Source organism: Salmo trutta, unplaced genomic scaffold, assembly GCF_901001165.1.
Source record: "Salmo trutta unplaced genomic scaffold, fSalTru1.1, whole genome shotgun sequence".
Lineage (NCBI taxonomy): Eukaryota > Metazoa > Chordata > Actinopteri > Salmoniformes > Salmonidae > Salmo > Salmo trutta.
The window spans coordinates 8,378-24,217 of NW_021822796.1; the positions used below are offsets into that span (position 1 = coordinate 8,378).

Sequence of the window (15,840 nt, forward strand, 5' to 3'; positions counted from 1 at the left end):
AGCCTCTTTAGCTGAGTGGTGTGAAACAGCCGGGGGGTTGGGAGGGGGGGTGGGGGGGTTACGAGGGGCCAAGAGGTCACACACTCAGAGCCGCGACCTCTCACCTCTGCCTAGTTGCCCGGGATACGCCAGCTAGTTCATTTGAAGTCCATCACACGGAGCAAACAAGATCATTTGTGACTTGATTGGCATTATGGATTGAGAAAGGCAGAGTGTAATGGTGCTCCATAACTGATGATGCTGTAGGAAAAGGTTCCATAAAGGAGCAGCTTTAAAGTGGAATTCAGTGTCGGTCTCTCATGCACCTTTCTCCTTAGCTAGGAAAATGTCAAACGTACCCTCCCTGTGTGTGTGTGTGTGTGTGTGTGTGTGTGTGTGTGTGTGTGTGTGTAGGTATGGTTCCACTCAGTGACAGCACGAACAGCCTCTCCCACACCGGCCCACACTATCTGCAACGTGCGCACACACACACACGCACACACACACACACACACACACACACACACACACACACACACACACACACACACACACCACCCAGTGTTGCAGCTGGCCTTAAAAACACACGTTCTAAGATGGTGAAACAGCTGTGTTTAACAGTGGCCATTAAATGCTATTAATCTAACAACACAAACATCTATAGGAACAGGGAGAGAGGGTAAACAAGCACATGTTGCCCCAACACTTCCCTGATGGAAGACGCTAGTTAGCCTGTTTAACCCCCTTTCAAGGTGGGACTTCCTGATTTCTTTGTGGATAAAAATGTTGACACCGTTGTGTGAGAACTATGACTGCTGATGGGCGAGGTGATGTTTTTCCTTAAGTATTAACACAAATGATGTGTTCATAATTCTGTAGGTGTGTGTGTGTACATGTACGTGTACGTGCATGTGTGTGTGTGTGTGTGTGTGTGTGTGTGTGTGTGTGTGTGTGTGTGTGTGTGTGTGTGTGTGTGTGTGTGTGTGTGTGTAAGAGAGTGATGCTTTAGTCTAAAATGCTGTTGGCCATGAGCCCAACCTCCCCACAATCCTCCCCACAATCCTCCCTACAATCCCCCCTACAATCCTCCTCACAATCCTCCCCACAATCCTCCCTACAATCCTCCCCACAATCCTCCCCACAATCCTCCCCACAATCCTCCCTACAATCCTCCCCACAATCCTCCCTACAATCCTCCCTACAATCCTCCCTACAATCCTCCCTACAATCCTCCCTACAATCCTCCCCACAATCCTCCCTACAATCCTCCCTACAATCCTCCCCACAATCCTCCCTACAATCCTCCCCACAATCCTCCCCACAATCCTCCCTACAATCCTCCCTACAATCCTCCCTACAATCCTCCCCACAATCCTCCCCACGTCTCCAACCGTCACACAGCAGGTTACAGCAGCAGAGGGGGAGAGATGGATAGACACACACAGAAAGATAGAGGGGTAACAAACAAGGAAGAAGAAGAGAGGGGGAAGGCTTATGAAGAAAGACGGGAAAGAAAGAAGGAGAGGACGTTGTCTAGTCGTCCAGACCTCAGCTGTAGTCGGCCCCACATCACCTAGGCTACAGTAGGTCTTGTCAAAGTAGACACAGAGCACAATCATTATTCAAAAGAACAAATTGCCCTGTCGTTTTTCTCTCTATACAATACTTTGGTAATGACATGTAGAGCCGTAGAGGTTTGGTTTTGATTAGAGCAACAATGTTCTAGCACATCCCAAGTGCTATGACACATTAACAGGAGCTCACACACACACACACACACACACACACACACACAGTGAGTGTCGCATTATCAGGGGGGAAAAGTCAGTCGACCTCCGAGCGCCGCAGAAAAAGTCAAATTACCATCATTATCTACTACCTTAAATAGCCAGAGATAATAACGGGCCACCGGCAATAATAATAGTAGCAATTCTTCCTCGGCATTATGTGAAATAACAGGGACCGAATTAGCCGTCGCGCTAACTGAAAAATGAAAGGGTTGTGTTCCTTGAGAGGTAAGCGTGAGTGTTTTTTCCTTTGTTGTCTGCGTTGAAAGGACAAATTGGCTGTTGGTATAGAGAAAGGGTCCTTAGACCTGGCTGCTGGTAAAAATAGTAGGCCGTCAACCTGCCTGTGGCACTGGCACAGTTCCAACGCAAAAAAACAAAACAAGTCAGGAGGAATAACAGGATGGGCCCCCGGTGAAAGTATGTATGCACAAGTTCATGTCTCTTAGTGTGGGTCAACGGTCTGTCACATTCCTCCTCGTTCAGGGACAATACCAGACCAAATACACAAGTCATGTCTACAGATGTAAGTGCCAAATATCTCTGAATAAACGTTCGTGGAAGGAAAGTAATATTATGCACGTATGAGTGTGTGTATTTTTTGTGTGTCCATGTTGCACTCTGCAACATGGACATGGTGGACATGGTGGACATGGTGGACATGGTGGCGCTGTGTGTCGGTGGCACTGCCCAGGTCACAGTGGCTACATCGGTTACCTCAGTCCCGCAGGCCTGGCGACAGCTGCTTCATTCCGGCCTTGTCAGCACCTGAGCTGTGTGTGTGTGTGTGTGTGTGTGTGTGTGTGTGTGTGTGTGTGTGTGTGTGTGTGTGTGTGTGTGTGTGTGTGTGTGTGTGTATGTACGCCTCTGTGTGTGTGTGTGTGTGTGTGTGTGTGTGTGTGTGTGTGTGTGTGTGTGTGTGTGTGTGTGTGTGCATGCCTCTGTGTGTGTGTGTGTGTGTGTGTGTGTGTGTGTGTGTGTGTGTGTGTGTGTGTGTGTGTGTGTGTGTGTGTCGGGGGCCACGGTGCTAATGTCCCCTCATTAGGCAGGCTGTGGGGTGGTGACATCCTGAGCAACACTCTATTCAAACAGCCACTTCCCCTCGTTCCCCTTCGCTCCGCACCGACCGACGACTTCCCCCCGCCGCAGGAAACTAAGGCAGGCCAAAGAAAAATAAAGACCCTCACTCTGAAAAGGAGAAAAGAGAGAGGGAGAGAAAGGAGAGAAATACCCCCACCTTTTCATGTATTTGAATAGGCAGCGCCATCTAAGATTGGGGTGATTATGGGCCATGCTTGAAAAATATGCCGAAATAGAGATTTGTCAAAAAAGCCTTTTAGTACGATCTGAATCGCATCAGCGCAACTCAAACATACTGTATCAAACTGTAGCTCTGCATAAAATACAACTGTCCTTTATCTAGTTAATATATTTCTATTTCTAATATACTGCATTTCTATGGTTCAGAGCTCTAGACTCAATAAAACACCTGCCAGTTAGATGTCTCCGGCCAAATTCTTTACAGATCATAGGGACTACATATGGCCTCTGTAACTACAGTATCTTCTACACTACGCACATCTACAATATTCACCATCATCATTACATAGTGGATATAGAAGAGAATAATTGTATTTTTCCAGAAGGAACATGCAACATCAAATTTCAGATAAAATAATGAATAATCGTTATTTCCATGTTATTAGACGATGCCCGTCGCCTCAGCGTTGTGTGTAATGAGCATGTCTTAATCATGTTATTACATTGCTATAAGACTGTAAAAAAGAGTTGAATAACTTGTTACCATATGGTTTCCTGCTGTGTGGTAGTTGTTGCTGTAAGCCCAGCACTGACAGGGCCATAGGCCACACACACATCAATACACAGGGATTAGCTAGCAACACACTGGCAGCTAACATTATCGTTGTTTACCACACACCAAGACTAAATAAACCATTTGACAGACAAACACACAATGGCCAATAAACAACTCATAAATCCACTAGCACCTTCAGGAATATAACAGAATAGAATCCAGCTTGATCATTCTATTGTTGATTTAAATTCTCTCCGGAGATCATAATAAGCAAAACATTCAAACGTTTTTTTCCCAAAACCAGGAAAGACACAATTTAATGTTGAACTGGACACTAGAGATTGTGTACAACATAAGGTAAAAACAAACAAGCTGCTAGCCAGTTTCTGAATATCCTGTATTTGGTATTTATAATAGTTTTAACCGGTGGAGCAGACAGACAGCTCTGTTTCAGAGTGTGTAACACAGTGGGGTGTGAGGAGTGTGTGAGAGGTCTGGGTGCGGTACACACACACACCCGCACGCACGCACGCACACTCACACAGGCACACACTCTCTCAGGGCTTGTAGGAGGTAGGAGGGGGTCCATGGGAAAAGGCTGGTGGAGGACTCAGCTACCGTTCACCACTCATCTCCCTGATAAGACACAAGCAGATGGCCCTGCATTGCTGCCGTTCCTGAACACACACACACAGACTCCGTACGCATACACTGCTGTCGTAGCAACGACCCCAACAAAGTACGTTCACAAAGAAAACACTATTAGAAGACACTCTGTCTCTCTCCAACCCACTCCAGTCATCCATCCATCCATCTATCCCTTCATCCAAACACCAGAGATATCATGCATCTCCTTGGGACCGACAGATCACCCTGACCCCGTGAGTGATCCTGACCCAGTGAGTGATCCTGACCCCGTGAGTGATCCTCACGTCCCATATTGATCAGTAGCTGCAGCGGGAGACACAACGCCGGTGTTCCAGTGTTACAGCGCCGCAGACAGACGACGCACACATTGTTTCAGTGTGAGACATGCTTCATGTCACAGCTCTGCGTCTTATGCAAGGCTGAGTATCAAATCCAAATGAGATCACATGCTGCGACTTGGCTGGAAAACTCTGGGTGATGTTTTTAATGTCCATCCCATAACCCCTCGAACTCAGGGAAGACTTAGTTAGTTAGGCTTTGTTATTTTCATCAGATCATTGTAAATACAAATTATTATACAAATGATTCATCTCTACGGTTATAAACTGGTAATACAGTAAAAATATCTGAGTTTGATTCGTGCATTTTCATCAAACAAGAGACCGACGTTTTAAAATATGAAGAATGTCTCCCGATAGTCGGAAAATAATTCACTAGAAATTGACGATGTGACAAAACAGAATATCTTAGAGATTGAAACACACTGTGTGTGTTAGTCTGCAACACAATGAGAACATTGAAGGGTCTCCAGGGCATTTTAATATTCCATGTCTTCCTCGCAAAAATAAGAGAGATTGAGGGAATTTAAATCATGAATATTAAAATATACAGTTGAAACAGAAACTACTACAAACTACACTGACAAATGTTTATTAAATGGCATAACCGCAGCAAATTAAATAACCAAATTAATTCATATTCTGATTAAAAGAAAAAAGGGGGCCCTAAATTAAATGTCCACAGCGTGAATTATTTTTAACGTGCGAGTAGAAAAAAGTTCAAAGCAAAAATAGGGTTGGACGTCATATCTTCATGCCTGACGCTTAGATAAATACGTGGTGGCCATAGAATGAATGGCACCTTGTGCGTCTTCCCTCTCCTAAACTCTCCTAAACTCTACATGCCATCTAAACCACAAACTTGCGCGCGCAGACACACACACGGTAAACGTACAAGTGGTCCACATCCACCTTACACACACACACACATCTTTGGTCTTCTCTCCTCCTCTCACCTCAGAGTCGACCACGTCTCTGCTCTCGTCCAGAAATAACAGGACCATACTGGAGGAAAAACCGAGGCGCGGTAACTGACGTGGTTAAACACACCCCTACACCTTCTCCACTTTTACACTATACACACTCTCACTGACACTCCCAACAAGCCAATCTAACAACACCAATGGAGAGAGAGAGAAAAAGAAAGCGAGAGAGAGAGAGAGAGAGAGAGAGAGAGACCGCTACCTTAGAGCAGAGTCTACTGCCCCCCCCCCCCCCCCCATCATCCCAGACCCTAATCATCCAGATCCCACAGTGTAATTAACAGTGGTTGAACCCCTCTAGGGGGTGACAGCCGAAAGAGAAGGCCAGCAGGGACCCCGCCTGTAGTGTCTGTAGTGTTTTCATTGGCACCGTCCTCTCTGGGCTGAAGACTGGAGAGAGGGATCTTACCTAGAGCTAATGAAGCCTGGAGGCTACTTTCTTTCTGACCTCTTCCTCGTTTCTCCTCTGTTCCCGAGACCTGGTCCTTCCGTAACCCCGTTTCTCCTCACTCTGCCCAGAAGGACCAGGGCTCGGGAACAGAGGAGAAACGAGGAAGAGGTCAGAAAGAAAGTAGCCTCCAGGCTTCATTAGCTGTAGGTAAGATCCCTCTCTCCAGTCTTCAGCCCAGAGAGGACGGTGCCAATGAAAACACTACAGAGCTACAGTCCATCCAAACCTGATAAGGACAGACCACACAGTAACACCCAGCCACTCAGCACCACTTCCACCACTCAGCTACGATACACTCACTCACTCATTGTGACTGGGTAGGCATTACCTTGGACTGAGCCATTTCCTCTGTCCCTTTGAAAACAGTGACCCTGTAACTGGGACTTCCTGTGTTACACCCAAAGCGGTCCCCCTCCTTTGGGCCAATGACGCAGTGTCCCCTTCCTCTATGGCCACTTCCCCGGGGACAGGTCTACCTTACTAATCTAGTGTACTAAGGGGGAGGGAGAGAGGGTGGACCCCAGGGCTTAGGGGCTGGTATCAGTGCTGAGAGAGAGAGAGAGAGAGAGAGAGAGAGAGAGAGAGAGAGAGAGAGAGAGAGAGAGAGAGAGAGAGAGAGGAGAAAAAAGAGAGAAAAAAGAGAGAGAGAGAGACAGACAGAGAGAGAGATAGAGAGAAACAAAAAGAGCGCGAGAGAGAGCGCGAGAGAGAGCGCGAGAGAGAGCGCGAGAGAGAGCGCGAGAGAGAGGGAGACATAGAAAGAGAGAAGTGGCATGGCGTTTCCTCCACATATCCTCTTTCACCTCTCGTCTCCTCCAGCCAAGGCCAGCCAAGACCCGCACACATATCAGCTCGCACCCGCACACACATGGTGCCAGAGACAGAGCCAGCCCTGTACAGAGAGAGAAAAACGGCACTCTTTCCCTGACATACTCACTGGTACTACAGGTACTTGAACATATGCAAAAGATAAGAAGGGAAAACACCTCATACACATGATGGTATCTGTGGTCATGCAGCTCATCAGAGATGCAGAGTATGGTGTAGTCACACAACCCTCAGGAATAAAAGACACGGAAAATATTCTAGTATCAGACACGCAGGCAGAAACACACACATGCAACAGGCCTCGGCAGAGGAAGGAAAACAGCCCGTTAAACACAGGCAGCACACAGGCAATATATCCTCTGAGGGGAAAACAAAGCACGACACTCTCCTAGAAAATTAGCCCACTTTCTCTCTCGCTCTCGTTTAAAAAATAACGCAAACACACACTAACATATTCTTGCATGCAACAGCACAGCGATGAACTGAACGGGGGGAAAAACACCCCTCCCTCAGAAATACTTATATACACACACACACACACACACACACACTAATATATTATTGCATGAAATAGCACAGCGATGAACCGAAGAGGGGGAAAAAAAGCATCTCTCCCTCAGAAATGCTCACACACAGACACACACACACACACACACACACACACACACCGAGCGTGAAGCAGCCGTAAGTGTAGCAGTATGTTAATAGGTGAATTAAGGCCCCTCTGATCTACACTGAAGAGGATGACATTAAGTCCATTATTGACTCAGACAAAACTAACTAGGAGATGTTCTGCTATTCATCTAATATGATGTCTGCCATACCTTTAGGGAGAGATATTACTATAACAGGGTTTACATTCAGATTCATACAGCCTATAGCAGGGTTTACATTCAGATACATACAGCCTATAGCAGGGTTTACATTCAGATACATACAGCCTATAGCAGGGTTTACATTCAGATACATAGAGCCTATAGCAGGGTTTACATTCAGATACATACAGCCTTTAGCAGGGTTTACATTCAGATTCATACAGCCTTTAGCAGGGTTTACATTCAGATTCATACAGCCTATAGCAGGGTTTACATTCAGATTCATACAGCCTATAGCAGGGTTTACATTCAGATACATACAGCCTATAGCAGGGTTTACATTCAGATTCATACAGCCTATAGCAGGGTTTACATTCAGATACATATAGCCTATAGCAGGGCAGGTGTCATAGCCTACACTCCACAAATGCAGATTTCAGTTGATGGGGTAAAACTACATGAAATAACAAAATGGTTGCACATGTACATATGTTATATTGCCAGGTCGCAATTGTAAATGAGAACTTGTTCTCAACTTGCTTACCTGGTTAAATAAAGGTGAAATAAATAAATAAATAAAAATATTTATCTTATAGAACCACTTGAAAATGATAGATATACAGATTATACAGGTAGATATGTGTATAACTGAAATGACAGCAAGGAGAGATTGTGTGGTATAGAAATGGAGAGGTATTGGTTGAAGAGAATAGAGCAGATGTAATCGATAGTTAGGTAATGACCTCACTGTAAAGCAGTCCATCTAAGGCGTCAATGTATTGACATGAACCAGACAGACAGACAGACAGACAGACAGACAGACAGACAGACAGACAGACAGACAGACAGACAGACAGACAGACAGACAGACAGACAGACAGACAGACAGACAGACAGACAGACAGACAGACAGACAGACAGACAGACAGACAGACAGACAGACAGACAGACAGACAGACAGACAGACAGACAGACAGACAGACAGACAGACAGACAGACAGACAGACAGACAGACAGACAGACAGCTAGCTCCATGCCGATGATGCCTGCCCTGCTATATCTCCTGACTGCAGTCTCAACCACCGTACTCTACACACAGTCCTCTCTGCACACATCTTCTGAACATACACCCTTCTTACAACTCATGTTTGAAATGCATGTGACATTATTGCATTGTCTGATTTGCTTTTGCATCGTGTATATTTTCTTAATTGAAATATGTGTAGTTCATTTTGCTTGAGTGCAGGACATGCAGAGTAAATCCACTACAATGTTTAAATGTCACCAACATGAAACATATATTTATATAAGCCTACAGTAATCCTAGTTCAGAGAAAATGATAACGCATGAATTTAAAGATGTTTAAACTCTTAGAACTGCGAATTATTCACAAAGTGGTTAGGGGAAATAAATACAATAGAACTATTACAGAGTTCTGCTAGAATCCTCTGCTATAGGCCAGGAGTTCTGCTAGAATCCTCTGCTATAGACCATGAGTTCTGCTAGAATCCTCTGCTATAGGCCATGAGTTCTACTAGAATCCTCTGCTATAGACCATGAGTTCTGCTAGAACCCTCTGCTATAGACCATGAGTTCTGCTAGAATCCTCTGCTATAGGCCATGAGTTCTGCTAGAATCCTCTGCTATAGGCCATGAGTTCTGCTAGAATCCTCTGCTATAGACCATGAGTTCTGCTAGAATCCTCTGCTATAGGCCATGAGTTCTGCTAGAATCCTCTGCTATAGGCCATGAGTTCTGCTAGAATCCTCTGCTATAGGCCATGAGTTCTGCTAGAATCCTCTGCTATAGGTCATGAGTTCTGCTAGAATCCTCTGCTATAGACCATGAGTTCTGCTAGAATCCTCTGCTATAGGCCATGAGTTCTGCTAGAATCCTCTGCTATAGACCATGAGTTCTGCTAGAATCCTCTGCTATAGGCCATGAGTTCTGATAGAATCCCCTGCTATAGGCCATGAGTTCTGCTAGAATCCTCTGCTATAGACCATGAGTTCTGCTAGAATCCTCTGCTATAGGCCATGAGTTCTGCTAGAATCCTCTGCTATAGACCATGAGTTCTGCTAGAATCCTCTGCTATAGGCCATGAGTTCTGCTAGAATCCTCTGCTATAGGCCATGAGTTCTGCTAGAATCCTCTGCTATAGGCCATGAGTTCTGCTAGAATCCTCTGCTATAGGCCATGAGTTCTGCTAGAATCCTCTGCTATAGGCCATGAGTTCTGCTAGAACCCTCTGCTATAGGCCATGAGTTCTGCTAGAATCCTCTGCTATAGGCCATGAGTTCTGCTAGAATCCTCTGCTATAGGCCATGAGTTCTGCTAGAATCCTCTGCTATAGGCCATGATTTCTGCTAGAATCCTCTGCTATAGGCCATGAGTTCTGATAGAATCCTCTGCTATAGGCCATGAGTTCTGATAGAATCCTCTGCTATAGGCCATGAGTTCTGATAGAATCCTCTGCTATAGGCCATGAGTTCTGCTACAGTCATCTGCTATAGACCATGAGTTCTGCTAGAATCCTCTGCTATAGGCTATGAGTTCTGCTAGAATCCTCTGCTATAGGCCATGAGTTCTGCTAGAATCCTCTGCTATAGGCCATGAGTTCTGCTAGAATCCTCTGCTATAGACCATGAGTTCTGCTAGAATCCTCTGCTATAGGCCATGAGTTCTGCTAGAATCCTCTGCTATAGGCCATGAGTTCTGCTAGAATCCTCTGCTATAGGCCATGAGTTCTGCTAGAATCCTCTGCTATAGGCCATGAGTTCTGCTAGAATCCTCTGCTATAGGCCATGAGTTCTGCTACAGTCATCTGCTATAGACCATGAGTTCTGCTAGAATCCTCTGCTATAGGCCATGAGTTCTGCTAGAATCCTCTGCTATAGGCCATGAGTTCTGCTAGAATCCTCTGCTATAGACCATGAGTTCTGCTAGAATCCTCTGCTATAGGCCATGAGTTCTGCTAGAATCCTCTGCTATAGGCCATGAGTTCTGCTAGAATCCTCTGCTATAGGCCATGAGTTCTGCTAGAATCCTCTGCTATAGACCATGAGTTCTGCTAGAAATCCTCTGCTATAGGCCATGAGTTCTGCTAGAATCCTCTGCTATAGGCCATGAGTTCTGCTAGAATCCTCTGCTATAGGCCATGAGTTCTGCTAGAATCCTCTGCTATAGGCCATGAGTTCTGCTAGAATCATCTGCTATAGGCCATGCACCTGGCATTTCAAACATGTAATAACACTCAACAATAATAACAGTAATAAAGTATAATGGCAAATTTAGAAAATTGCTGAACTGGTTTAATTAAAAAAATACAATAATACAGTATTACTATTATTATTATTATTATTATTATTATTATTATACCATTGTGTTCATGCTTGGCCCATTATTAACATATATTAGGTAGAATAATAACCTATATAATTACTTTAGTTTATATTTTCCACTAACATTTCTGATGTGTTAATCCACCTATTGCTTGTATTGGGATCAAATACCGCTGCATGTCTGCATCTCAGATGCTGTAACAGTACTGAGAAGATAGGAGAAACATGTCAAGCTATAGAAGCGACTGTACCTCGTCCGTAAGGTCTCGGCCCATAGTCGACCTGTCGCACTTCAGAGGAAGCCGTGTTACAGCACCCGCCTTGCAGAAGAGAAGGGAAGAATTTAGAAGGGCGAGCTAATTAAGAGCAGAGATTTAGATTGAAAACATACCCTGACGCTGTAAATGCTACCGGCCCTATTTCTTCAACATTTTCTCGGGATCTTCCTTCGTCTGACTGGCATTAGACCCTCACAGAAGAGGTGCACCGCGGCAACATTTTACGAGCCCTAAGTAATCCTTGAGTTGTTCCACATCCCTCAGCTTTTGAAGCGCAAGGGGAAATAAAATGACATGGCTTAATGTTAGTTTATTGAGGGGGAATTAGCCTACTAGTGATGGACCAATTAGAGGCGCAGTGATATCACTTAACTGCGGACTGTTTAACTTGCAAAGGTCGATATTAATATCCATGCATGTACCCAAAACAAAGTACTCAATTACGACGTCAAAATATTATTACACCGTAGTGCTTTGGAAGGCTTAAAAATATAATTTAACATAATTTATGGGGAGTTTACATAACGAAATATGATAATAATTTCCCTGCAGATTATATATAAAATGATCCGCACATTCCTAAATATAAAGAAAGCAGGTGCAATTATTTCACAATTTGTTGAGTCTATTTAATTGATTTAACTCGTGTATCTGCTTTTGCAGCTCATTTAATATAAGGTTATGTTTATAAATCCTCTTATCATCAATAGACAAAAATAAAAACCAAAAGCCAAGCGATAGGCAATAGAGAGGGGGTAGGCCTATATTCCATTTTATATAGGGTATACGCGTAATCTTCGTTGTAATTCTTAATAATTTACTTCAATTGCAAGCATTATAACGGTTGGATTTGCATAGAATGTATTCGACCATGAAAGGATGGCAGCCAAGGAAAAAACTGAGAATCCAAAAATGAAATTATTCTTACTAAAAGTCTAGAGAAACGATGCGAAACATGCCAGGCCTTTCCCAATCATTTTTTTGCCATTCATGGTTTCTGCATTTTCGATTTCGTTTCTTATACGTTTGTTTAAAAGGTAGCCTGATTGAAAAAGACATATGATATCTAAACAAAATTAAAACCATGTCTCTCTCGGTTTGCTTGTCTCTCTATTTGTACTCATGCAAAAGGGAATGTATGCATTTAATTGACATGCACTTCCTATTTTGATTTGATTGCATCGAATTAGCACATTACTCGTCATACAAACACACTTCTAATATGAGAAGCAGGTTTTGACATAGTGTGACGTTGAGGTTGCAAATCTTATAAATTAAATATATCAAAAAACAACATATCCAACTAGGTTAAATTATTGTTTTTAAAATTCATTCTATGGTAACTTAGATAAATGTTTTGGTTTCTTTTTAGGTGACATTCCTTGGCAATATAATTGCACACCTGCTGTAAATTGTGTTTGAACATATGCATGCTATTCTAGAATTGAAAACAAGAATTGAAAAAAGAAAATGTAATCATACACGAACACGTAATTATTGCATGTTCCCTAATGACTTGTATAGGTAGGCGACATTGCAGTGAATGCATAAATTCAGAGGATATCAAATGGTTTGAGGGGATTCTTCGCTGCAAAACCACAACCAACACCCGTAAACAACATGCCCCCACTCACATCAACACATACTGCTCCTGCTTTGCGTCTCAATCGATGGCATTGAAATAATTTGCCCTAACACCGATAAAATGCACCATGACTCATGTCACTTAGCTGATCTTTAAAGGGAGGAGGATGTGAAACACGAGCCCCCATAACACTCATTTCTCCCAATACCCCAAGGCGCGCGCGGCTCGGCAAACACAAAGTCATTATCGGTTAGATTCCAATAAGGCAGTCTGTCAAGGTGAGGCTTCTTTGGAGAATTTTTGTCATGCCTACTAAACATGGAAAGATGCCTTCTAAGTGGTGCGAGGGAGGATAAATAACAACGAGTCCCACAGCTGATTATATTGACACAGCGGCGCGCATTTGTAAAAAGGGGGATTGCGAAACGTGAGTCCCAGCAGATGCTGGATGCTCCTCGGTGTCTGAGCGCGGGGCCCATCCACCTGCACGCAGATGCCGCGTGAGGTCGAATGAGCGCGAGCCAGGACCATGCTCGTGCGATATGGTTCCGTTATTCCAACGACATGTCAATAGCTTTACAGTAGTTTATATTAATAATACACACAGCTCAAAACATATGTTGAAAGTGAGAGGATGCATCATGCGTGTCCAATATGGTGTGCAGATGTGCATGGGGAAAAAAAGTGCAGCCACTGACAATTCTCCACATATTTAGAGAAAGATAAAATAAAGGGAATCATGTGTGAATAATTTCACTGAATATGAGCAAACAATTTCACACATTTCGGTGAGAGAACACAGTCATGGAGATATTGGCAACATTGTTTAAATCACTCAAAACAACGCGTATTTCTTTTGAATTGCTTTAAGTAATTGCTCAATTAAAAAAATAATATTCATATGCACAACATCCGTGATAAAAGTAGTAGAAAAGACTGTGATTCATAAAATAACCACTAATACGTTTATTTCCAAACTCGACACAGCAGAGACTGGCGATTTCACAAGGTCTGCCTGCCGCGGCCTTCGCATGCGTAACAGCGTGTGCAGGGTACGGAGACACACACACAGGTTCCACTATGATTAATTACCAACGAACTACCCTCCTTTACAACTCCCCCTCTCTCTTTCTACTCCTTTACCTCAACGCACTGTACATCACCAAGGAAACCACCCAACGCCCCCACAGCCACGCTCCCTTTAAAAACTAGAACGCCGAGATATTTTATTCTTCTCAAAAAAAGCCAAAGTCATAAAACACACGACTGTGAACAGGAACGATAACGGACGCTAGTTGTCGGAGGAAATGTAAACTTCCCTCAGTTAAAGGTATCCGTTATCGCTCTTCCAGGCTCTGGCTATTCACGCACGGCTGCCTGTCTCTAGCCCGTGTTCGAGGCTTCCTGAGCGGACCACATGTAGTCAATTAGCCCGACCCAGAGGGCGACTCTTCCACAGTCTTTATCAGCGCGGGGTTACACAAACACTACAATTGCTGCTTTTGAACTATATTGCACAGACAAATTAGGAGGAGTGGGGTGAGCGCAACCGTAACCAAACGAGGCAACGGACAATCCGGTGAAATAACGCATGGTTTCTTATGTTTCGTCCCTTTCTGTAAACATTAAAATGTATGCTGTCTTTTATAGGAACTAATATGCAATTCAATTTCAACATTTGATCATTATTTCAGGAAAAGAGTGCAGTGCACAATGTCAGGTGTATATACACTCACAAGCACACACACTCTCTCACACACCAGACCCAAACTGCACAGGATTACTAGTTGACAAAATAGCCCCAAAAAATGGCAAGGCAAATAAAACAAAAAAATGAAGTCTGAAAAATGCAAAAATGAGTGAATAATCATGTCAACTCACATAATATTAACTCGTTCAAAAACAAAACAGTATCCCACACACACTCACACACCCCCTCTCCCTCTCTCCCACACACACACGCACACACACACACACACCCACACACCACCAGCAGCACCTACCACAACACCTAAACACACACCAAGTGTCAAAAAAAGGCAGAGAGGAATTTATACCTCAAATAAACACACAGACGGGACACATCACAACTAAGAAATAGACGGATCACCATGAAAACTAAGAGACAGAAAAACAGATGGTTGAATGAAGGGGAGGGGACTCACCTGCTGGGACATTCTGAAGAGGAGGTTGCTCTGGTCAGTGCTCTGTTGCTGCCATGTCCCCATGAAGCCAGGCTCAGCACTGGGAGGTCTGGTGCTGAACTGCATGGAGGACCTCCCCTCTGCTCCCTTAGCGCTGCGGCTAACTATGCTAACACCTACGGCACCACTGGAGCCACCGCTACTGCTACTGCTGGAGACGGCTGTGGGGCTAGCGCTGTTGTTGTGGTGCTGGTTGGAGGTGATGCTGCTGGTAGAGGTGGTAGTCGGGGTGTTGGCGGTGCCGCTCAGGGTGGACTCTGGTGCCCTCTCGCTTTCCGGGTCTCTGGGCGCCTGGCTGCTTTTCTCCTCGCTGCTGCCTCTCACATCCAACCCTGCCTCCTCGGACTAGAGAAAGAGGGAGGGGGGAGAGAGAGGAGGGAGGAGGGGAGGATAGGAGGGGATAAAAAAAAGTCAGTGAAGGTGGGTTTGGGATTTTGGGGGTTGGGCTGTCGTTTTTTTCCCCCTCTTCTTTTTGAACAGAGGGAGCTTCTAGAGGAGAGGGAGTGTGAGAGGGTTTCTCTTGGCGGCCGGTCGCTGAGGAGTGTGTGCAGAGTTAATTCTGGAGGAGAGAGCGGTGCATTTCCTCAGGGTCTTCTAGTGGGAGAGGAAGAGAGGGCAGGATGAGCAGAATGCTGAAGGTAAGGAGGGAGGAGGAGAGGTGGAGACGAGGGTGGGGGTGAAAGTGAGGGAGGAGGGAGAGAAGAAAGGAGGGATAGAGGAGATGATGTGGAAGGAGGGGTCTCTCTTTTTTTGTCAGCGGCCCTCTTGCCTTTAACCATCTGTCAG

The 15,840-nt window shown here is 44.6% G+C and overlaps 1 protein-coding gene across 1 annotated transcript; it reads right to left on the reverse strand.

Moving 5' to 3' along the window:
• Positions 1-11,116: 11,116 nt before the first annotated feature.
• On the reverse strand, positions 11,117-15,399 carry LOC115184923 (cell wall integrity and stress response component 1; the record flags this gene model as incomplete). Its single annotated transcript, XM_029745494.1, is given in 2 exon segments — positions 11,117-11,307; positions 15,016-15,399. Coding segments are annotated over 2 exon segments (471 nt in total), but the record flags the coding sequence as incomplete, so codon positions are not given.
• Positions 15,400-15,840: the final 441 nt, after the last annotated feature.